Source organism: Cariama cristata, unplaced genomic scaffold (assembly GCF_000690535.1).
Source record: "Cariama cristata isolate BGI_N322 unplaced genomic scaffold, ASM69053v1 scaffold33209, whole genome shotgun sequence".
Classification (NCBI taxonomy): Eukaryota; Metazoa; Chordata; class Aves; order Cariamiformes; family Cariamidae; genus Cariama; species Cariama cristata.
Genome location: NW_009634679.1, coordinates 22463 through 32518, shown reverse-complemented (window position 1 = coordinate 32518; position 10056 = coordinate 22463). Strand labels below are relative to the sequence as shown.

At 36.1% G+C, this 10056-nt stretch overlaps 1 protein-coding gene across 1 annotated transcript in view; it reads right to left on the bottom strand.

Moving 5' to 3' along the window:
- Positions 1 to 524: 524 nt before the first annotated feature.
- Positions 525 to 10056, bottom strand: part of LOC104167101 (disks large homolog 2-like) — a gene marked incomplete at its 3' end in the record, with an annotated part of 31961 nt that continues 22429 nt past the window's right edge. Inside the window, exon 5 of the mRNA XM_009707237.1 lies at positions 525 to 680. Coding sequence (XP_009705539.1) covers positions 525 to 680 — 156 coding nt within the window. The remainder of the gene's footprint in view (positions 681 to 10056) is intronic.

The window sequence follows — 10056 nt, the reverse complement described above, 5'->3', positions numbered from 1 at the left end:
TTGGAGCACAGCTAGCCTAGGGAATGCTAAATTTTAGACATATTCTCCATCACGACTTGGTCAGGGAGGTGATTATTTTTTGCTCAATTTCTTCTGAACGGCTTAGGCAGCCACCCTATAAACCCAAAGATCCTCAGTGAACAAAGTATGCACAACACAGAAATAAAATGACTGACTCCAACCAAATTACTACAGCTTTCAGTGAAATCTTAGTCACTTTCTATACTCATAGAGAAACAAATACTGAATTAATTTATGAAATGTGATACATATTATGTAACCTATTTTAGAGCACCATTCCAATGGATCAGAACATTGCCTGTGTTCATCACTGGATTTTGGATGACCAAAATTATACACTGAATTAGCATATATCTTCCAGTGGTGCAGATGTGAAAGCATGGTTAAAAACAAGCACAAGCTGTAGAAAAAGAAGTTCTACGGTGAAGATGCAAACTATGAGATAAATCCAGTGATGTTCATGCACTCTAATGAAGGATGTGAGGAAGAAGCGCATGCAGTACCTGGTGATCTCAGAGTCAGGGAGCAGGCCTACGTGGTAGTGGGGATAGGGAGCTGTAAGAAGGAAGCTTTTGTCACACTCGACAGGGGAATAGTGCCTAGGAGAAGGTGGTTTATCACACAGTTTGTTCACAGTGCTGTAAACAGGTTCAGGAGGCCTGGTGATACAGAGACAAGAGTAAAAGATCAGGTGTGCATTAGTGGCTGAGAATATAGAGAAAAAACAGCAATCATTTTAAAAGCATACATAGCAAATCTGTCAAGACTTTTTCAGTACGGCTTTTCTGACAAGTAAAGTGTGCTGTTAAAGGAAACATTAGAATTCGGTAACACAGTATTATGGCATACAAGCAACTGCGTATAAAGATACACACAATATAAGCAGGCCATAAAACTGGCTTACGGGAAGTGTGGTACTGAAAGGCAATATCTTATCTCTGAAGTTCAGTGATGAATTTTCCCACATTCTCTGCTTGCTTTTTTTTGTTTTTTAATCTAACATCATTACTTCTGCACAGCTTTCTGTGATCTTAATTTTGAGCATTGCACAAAAGAAAATATGATGTTTATTACCTGAAAAGAGGTATTTTTTACTCATTAATTGAAGATAAAGATGAAGTACATATTACTGGTTAATTCAACATACTCCTGCCCCAATGAGCTGGGGCTTTGCAAGTACAGCTGTGGTCAAAGTGAGCCATATCCTATAATAACGCTGTTGGTAACAAAGTGTGTAAGCAATTAATCTCATTGGCAGGCAATTCGTTTCATTTCATGAGTTCTTTGCTCTCTTTTCAGATTCAGCCTTCAGAATCTGATTATGCAGATCACATCTCAAACAGTTAACCTTGCAGTTGACAAGGCTACTGCAATCGCACTTGCACTGCTGCTCCAAATTACAGGCAGCAGTCTGCGGAGCTAGATACAAAGAATGAGATCCTAAAACTGATGCTGACAGGTCACCTAGCATTTCTCTTCTGCTGCGTAGAGGCCAACTGCTTGGGAGAGGCAATACTTACCCCAAAGCTCCCAGGGAGCCACCCAGGGAGAGGGCAGAAGGGGATGCAGCCTTTAGTACCAACCAGCCAAGGATCCACAGGAGACAACCAGCAAACAGTTTTCAAAAAAATGCACCACATATAGTACATTTCCCGGCATGCAACTTCTCCAACTACTGCGTTGGCCCCAGCAGATACCTCTGGACCTACTGGCAGAGTGAAAATTGACTCATAATTTCCTGTTGTTTCTGTTCTAAAGAGCTCCAAGATGTAATTGTTGTCATACCCTTGCTTCTGCCAGAAGATCCAGGGTATGCCACTGTCTTTATTCACAGCAATACAGTATTAGTTAGATGAAAAACTTATTTCAGAAGCCTGAAAATATCAAGAGGCCAAGCAATTAATGAACTCTTTTTGTTCTTCTGGCTGCACTGTGTCTGACATGGGTGTGGTTTTTGCTGTGACTTTCACAGGTACCAGAATTTATTACGGTCATGGATGCACTGGCAGATACAGAGAACATATTTTTCTTTGTTATTAGCTTCTGGTTTTGTCCTTTGGGGGAAAAGGAGTAGCTGCTGTACTTAAAAATTGGTCTCAGTCAATGCTAATAACATTATTCATAGCAATCTGACATATGATTTGAGAACTCTCTGTGCCTGACTTTCCCAGGGAAAACTTTACAGTTAAAAAAATGACATTTTAAGATTACCAAGTATCAAAGTAGCAAAGCTGTCACTAGTTTTGTTGTAAAGCATTCTGTCAAGCATTTAGTAAAATCCCTTTAAAAATATTTAAGGTAGCCATTCTTTTTTATCAGCATATTTCACACTTGTTTCAGAGGGACGGATTTAATAATTTATTTACTAAATCAATTGCTGCTTTCAATACAAAAAAAATCAAGAGAAAAAACCACTTCTATTATTTTACTTTAGACCAATACTACCTTTTATTCCGTTAGAAATCAGTTTTGCTTTTAGGGAGTATATTAAAGAACAAGTACAAATATCAAATATAAATGATACCTACTATGAAAATTGAAGAACTATTGCCCCAGTGCAGGAAGATGAATAAAAACTGTAGACTTCTCCATGGCTCAAAACACAAACCAGTCCATAAACAACGTGCTAGCTTCCTATATTCAAGTTACTTGTCTTCTCTGAGTGGCAGATGACACGAGAGTGTCGCTACCCCTTGGATCTATTGTGAATGCTCAAACTACACTGAGTCATCAGTGAGTGACCATCCAACCTTGTGCTGAGACACAAATTGTGCCACAGAGATGGACAGATATGGGAGATTGCTCTGTTAATTGACAGTTACAAACTGCTTCCAAAAGCAAAATGAAGGTAAACATTCAACATCTACCTAGATATTGGGACCAAGTTAGTCCTTCAAATATAAACACAGAGCCCTAACAAAATATCTTGCGATGTCCAGCAAACTTTAAAACATTCAGTATTTTTCACTCCTTTCAGTCTTGCTGGATGGTAAGATAATAGAAGATTGGAACAAGCCACCGTGCTGATGTATCAAGTCCTCAATTCATTGGTATTATCTAAGTGACACTGTGACCTAGCTAACAACATACCCTCTGTAACTGAGCTGGAGAGAGAGGTCTTAACGTTAAGAAAAGGAATTAAAACTTCTTACCCTTTTAAAGCTTGGACTCTTTACTTAGCATAGGATTCAGAGTATCAGCTAATTCCAGTTATGGGTGCACTTCTTGCAAGGTCTATGAACTGGTCTGAGATCATCATAGCCACCTATTTACCATCAGATGCCATTCTTCAAGGTCATTAAGATCATGGACTGAACTGGTTCTTTAGGTACCTTCATACTACTCAGCTGCATATGCTAATACTGCCAATTGCATAGCTGGGACCCGGCTGCACATTTTATTGACACAGAAAAGCAAGAACTTTAAAAATGAGCGGTATGTAACATCACGTGTCCAGCTCAGATCAGTATAAATTTATTTTCTCTCTCAATTTGATTTAGTAAATATAAATGAAATAGTGTAAAAATAATTGAAAGTTGGGATAAAAAATAGAAAGGAGGAGAATGATAAAATATACTAGGCAGATCATTTTCCTGCTCATACAAACTGTGCTTCATGTAGGCCAGTAATCCTTAAAAGTAATATGAGAAACTTGCTGCAACAGACTGTCTTCAAATATGACAGTCGTCTTGACTGACTCTTCAACTTTTCTACGGCAAACGAGTACTTAGCTACAATAGTACCTACCTATTTGGAAGACAACAATCCCAAATATAAAAAAAAAAAATTATGAAGACCACCCAGCTTTATGAAATGATTCTTCTAATGCAGCATTTTCCTCTTTTAATTTGTATTTCTCCTCACTGGAAGAAGAAGAACAAACTTCTACCCAATGGGACCAGCCCACCTGGTGAATTCTGTCTTGCATGTCTTCTTCTCCAGTGCTATGACAGAGACAGGTTGTCTTCTCTCAAAGCATGGGATAAGGAGAATGCTATTTAGAAACAGTTTCCAATATGCCATTCTGAAAAAATATAGTCAAGGTCACGTGAACTTTTCTTGCAAAATAATTAAGAGCCAGATTGAACATAAACATTGAGGCCTTATTTTATGATGCATTAATTCTTCAAACAAATTTCAAAACATGTAGCAGGTCATTTAGCATGCTGTAACAAAAATGCAAAAGTTAGATATACAGTATTTAAGGACTGATTCACTGTAGTTTACTTGCAATTGCATCACTTTCAGATACAGTGGGTACATCTTCAGAGGTTTTGTCTTATTTAAAATAAATACTAAGCAATTTTTGTAATTTTTAACATGAGGAAGAATAAAGAACTACGTCCTGGAATTTATTTTGTCCATTACCTTCATTGTTTTTAATATTTATGCAAAAAATCCCCTTAAAATGCTAAATGTGTGAATATTCCTGTATACTTCTTGGATAATTGTAATATCTCTTTTAGTGAGTAATTATCTAATATGTGTCTACTCTGAAAAATAACTACCTGCTGCTGTAACTTCTCATTTAGCAGATCTGCTCCTTTTGTGCCTTTAAACTGTTTATTTAGTGACAAACGTACATTACAGTTCTCTGTCTTTATCAGTAAGCTAAAAACCAAGCTCTGTGATAAATGTGAGCAGCAACTGCTAGGCCTAAATGGACAGCAATAATTAGGTTAGCATGAGAATCAGGCATGCAATAGTAGAGGAAAAGCAACAGAAAATGTAAGTAGTAGCATAGCTTGGCTTGAGCACGCCTCAGTAGATAATTCAATCACAAGAGAGAGAATCAAGTCACTCAACGCCACAAGGTAAGCTTTTAAACGGTAGTATGAACAGCAGATAGTCATAAACTACTTTTCTAGCGAAAAAAAATTGAAAGCTGGAATTGTTAATCAGTATAGACCTAAACGCAATGAGGCAGCATTTCCGCAGAAAGGTATAACTAATTGGTGGAAAACCTAACAGTAACAGTGGGAGGTGGATGATTGATCTGACACTGGTTTTATTTATTTATTTCATAACAGATTGTGTAAAGGAAGCAAATCTTCCTAGCTGTTTGTAATCCTTATTATTCCTTGTTTGGATCATCATTGTGTTATTGTTTCAGGTTGGCTTTATTGCACAACAGAAGTTATAAGAAAATGGCATTATTAAAACTGTTCGCTCCTCAGCATCATGCAGGGTCCTCAATTTAATTTTAACTTTTTTTATTGCAGAATCCTGTTTGGTATGGTTCAGCTGCCAACACATAGCACATTAAATGTTAAGAGTTTCATTTTTTAAAACACTTTAAAACCTTTTATGATATGGAAAGAAACCAGCTAAGCTCTCACAGCATATTGTGTATGCAGGGCTATAGCCAGGAAATACTAAATTCAGTCTGAGAGAAAATAAATCTCTCAATGCTACAAGTTTCCAACATTTGGTTTTTTGAATAGCAATTTTTAATTGTACCCAAGTTTGGTAACGACAACTAATACATTAGTATTGCTAATGTAATGTTGCTGGGAAGTGTGCAAAGAACTGTCTTTAAAAGTATATCACTATTAAAACAAAAATCAATGGCAATTTAATACAAATAAACTCTTCCACTTCTAGTAATCAGTGATTTTTATATATATGTCTTTTGACTTCTCTGAGTTTCCTTTTCGTATAACCTTTTAGGAGAACCACATACCTTGTAGTTCAATAGGTTTATTTAGAATTAAAAGTTGATTTTATTTCATAGGTTGTGTCCTGGCAATTCAAATAAGACCCAATCACTCATATGACATGTTTTATTTCAACTAAACGAAAGACGAGAAGGGGTGTGAAGATCTGGAAGAAAATACCAGAAGTACATTACCATAGTTCTTTCTGGAAATCCTTCTATAATCAATGATATCTCAGCTTTTCCATTATTAACTGCTATCTTCATGAGCCTTAAAGTTTTCTGTAACTGCAAAACAGGTGCTTGAGATCGCAGCAAATTTTTAGCACAGTAATGAAGAGTAAGGATTGCCTTGCTCCTCTTAAGAATACCATTTAAACATTTTAATCGGGTTTTCCAATGAAATGGCCTACAAGAAGGCATAAGTATAATTTAGAACTTTTAATATTCTACACCCAATTCTACACTCATTAGTCTTAGCCATTAGGAATTAGGAAATGAAATGACTGCTTAATTTGAAAAAAATCAGTTATGATTTTCTGTTGCAGTAATGGAAAAGCAAGCTGTTTTGCATAGGAATGGTGAGACAATCAGACCGAATGCCCTAGTCCCTTGCAGTGACCTTTTAGGAAACAGGGCCAGTAAAGAATGGCCCTTCCCTGCTCAGCTGCTCAAAATCAGCAAGTTAAGGACCATGTAGACCAGAAACTAAATCCAAGCAAATTGTGGTAAGTAGGCCTATCCACCATGAATTTGAGCACTTATCCTCATCCATATTTGAACATTTTTATATTCTCAGGCTTCACAACACCCTGTGGCAATGAGTCCCACAAACCTAATCGTGCAACATACCCAAAACCCTCTACCTTTGTGTACTGTAAGCCTGTTACTTGGTTGCACATTGATAATACATGGTAACATTTCAAAAACTTCCATTTCTTTATTTTAAACTGAAAATGCATTGTAAACTCCCTGTATCTGAGTTGTAAGAAAGTGCTAACAGTAGTTGCCTGTTGCCTTCTCTATGCCACAGGTACTTTTGCAGATGTCTGCTCTATCTCTCTCTCTCTGACATCTTTTTTCTATACTGGAATTATCTATTATTTAGGTCCACCTGGAAATGCTACATCTCTGTCACCCTGCTCTGGGGCTTTTTCCAGTTGCCTCCATGTAGTATTCAAGACTTGGATGCATCATAGATTCATAGAGAAAAACATTATATTTTGCAGTCTTTTCCCTTCCTATCAGATCCTATTTCCATTCTTAATTACCTTTTTGATTGCTCTTGAGTACTGAGCCAACAATGTCACAGAACTAACCACAGTCACCCCAAGGTGTGTTTCTTAAGTGTTAATAGCTGCTGTAAGAATCCATGTCCATGATACATGTAGTATGTACTTAGGGTTATGTCTTTCCTCTGTGCACTATTAAATGTTACTTACCATTTCTGTGTGTATTATCACTGCCAATCCTATGATCTCATTTCAAAAATCTCCATACAAGCACTAAGGCAGATTCCTTTTTTTTTTTTTTTAAGTGTTGAGTAATAAGTAGTTTCCACTACCTGTATTAGAAATAGTCAAATCCTGTCAGTTGGGGATCTCTGACAGTCCTGTTTAAATATGTGTGGATTACTCAGGACATAACAGATTATCTGGTGACTTGACAATAACTAAAATTTGACTTTAACATAAATTATTCTCCCAAGTTAAGACTTATCATTTAAAATAAATTTGGTGTAGCAAAATGAAATCTTACGATAGGCAGACAAATATTATGTATTTGTAAAGTTTAACAATTAGTTTACAATAAAATTTCTGTCTTAAATACATGAAATATAAAATAGTTGCTTTGCAATTTAGCAATTTCATGCTTCATTGAAGGGAACGAATAATAACACAGAGCTAAGAAATACAACTGTGATCTGTTTTCTAAAAAGCTGTTGACAGGTATTCTATAAGTAGTCATTTTTAGATGATAGCATAACTAAATACTTTACCATTGTATTTCACCAAGGGTCCAACTTAAGGTTATACGGACAAACTTATTTTTTTATTTTCTTGACTGAACATTTAATGTGTTACTTAAATAGTGTTGTTTTTTTTTTCTTATTTAATTTTTTTTTTTAATAACTTCTTAGATTGATCAAAGACTAAGCCAAGAAAGAAATCCTATTATGGGACACGATATTGAATTCAATATAATCATCAGCAGGGTCGCCAACTTAAGAGCTAGAGTGTGAGAACTCTACTTCCTGAGAGACAGGGACTAACCAGTAAGAGCAGCAGGACCTCATCCTCCAGACGGACCGGCAATACAGATGAACTATCATGACAGACTGCCTGGTGGGATCATGCACGCATCATGCAAACACCAGAAACCTTGGCTTCCTCTCCATTTTTATAGAGAGAAATGGCTCTAGCCTGATCCTGCCAGCATCTTATCAGCAACTTTTCCTACCTGTTTTCTATCTCTGTTCCTTGCCTCAGTCTTCTTGCACAACTATCGATTATCCCAAACCTCGTGTCTCGTTGTCTGAGCGAGTTGCTGGTTCAGTAGCCCTGAAATTCATTGCTGCTCTTCTCCAGGCTATTTTTCTCCCCTGCTTCTTCATGCCTCTTCACCCATTTCTCACTTGTGTTCTTCCTTGTCCTAAATTCCCCTTCCAAATCCAAGTTTTCTTACCCATAAATACCAGTCTTCCCTTCTTGTGACTTCCATTCTCACACAACCAGTGACAAGTTCGCCCTCATTTTCACACCCAATCTCACCATAATTCCTTGCCAAACACACTCCCCCTATTCTTCCAGTCTTCAATGTTAAAATCTGACAGGACTGGGCATTCAGAGCACAGAACAGAATCACTCTTGATTATGTTTCTGTGTCAGAAAGGGCTGGAAGAAATAAGTAGAGAGAAAAACTAGCTTTGCCATATAATTCTATGCTCAATCATGCCACCTTTTTAAAATAATCTAGTCAGTATTACAAAATTTTGAGAAGCTTTAATATACTGCAGTGTAAGTATGGAATCTTAGAGTTCTACTGCAAAAAAAAAAAATAAATTAAATACATTTTGGAGGATAAATGAACTGCAGTTTTTCCAAAGACTTATATTTATGGCATTTGAATAGATTTTTCACAAATGCAGTAGAAATACTATGTGGATTCAGTTTCATAAGCTTCCATACTTCAACACCCCAAAGCTACATACGGAATATTACAGTATTTAAAATATAATATCACCACAATTTTTAACATAGAATAGAACATGAACTAAACCATATAATTCTCCCTCCATCCCTTAAATGACCAAGCTGCTATCATTAAAACTAAATGCAATTTAATTTGATCATAATAGTGGTTAATTAAAATTACTTTTAAAATAATAGCTATAGTTTACACTAAATTTTAAAGCAAAACAAACATGCAACATTTGCTATCCCTAGACAAACAAATCCAGCCCCAGGCAAAAACTGAGCATGAAAATATTAACTTGAACTGCTTGTAATGGTTTCATACTGGAAAGTCAAATCTGTGTATCAATACAAATGTAAAGGTGTTTCCACAAAATATCCTCAATTCAACTAGCAAGTTTATATAAGTAAACAACAAACAGTTGAGGAACGCTGCTTTCAATACAGGGAAAAAAATCCTCTGAGACTTCAACTTAATGGTTCTCCTTTTTCTCCCTTCCAATCTCCAGCACCTCCTCCTCATCCAGAAAATGTTATTTTGCAAAGATGCGTGTAAAAAAAATCAAACATGCTTTTCACAGCAAAACAGATATCTCAGACAGCTTTTTCATCCATGAATCTTTAATATCTAGCCAGAGTTAAATGTTAAAGTGAATTTTTTATCAGCTGAAGCACAGAAGTTTATGTTACCATTTTCTAAAGTTAAAAAGGAAGTAAAAACTCAAGATGGCAGTTCTTTATTTTTATGGATCTTTTGCTGATGGTGTTCGTTAAAGACAGAAGGAATGAACATCTAAAAGCTAGAGGATTTTTAGGCTATAATTTCAGTATTTCTGGAAATAGGAAGGCAGACATCTGCTAAAGAATAAATTGCAACTTCTCTCTCAGCTGTATTAGTAATGAATGTTCCACAAAAACACTAAAACAAAAAATCACTTTATTTTTATGGATCTTTTGCTGATGGTGTTCGTTAAAGACAGAAGGAATGAACATCTAAAAGCTAGAGGATTTTTAGGCTATAATTTCAGTATTTCTGGAAATAGGAAGGCAGACATCTGCTAAAGAATAAATTGCAACTTCTCTCTCAGCTGTATTAGTAATGAATGTTCCACAAAAACACTAAAACAAAAAATCACTTTTTTTTTCTTCCTACTATCATGGAAAATTTGGTTGGAATGCATCTCT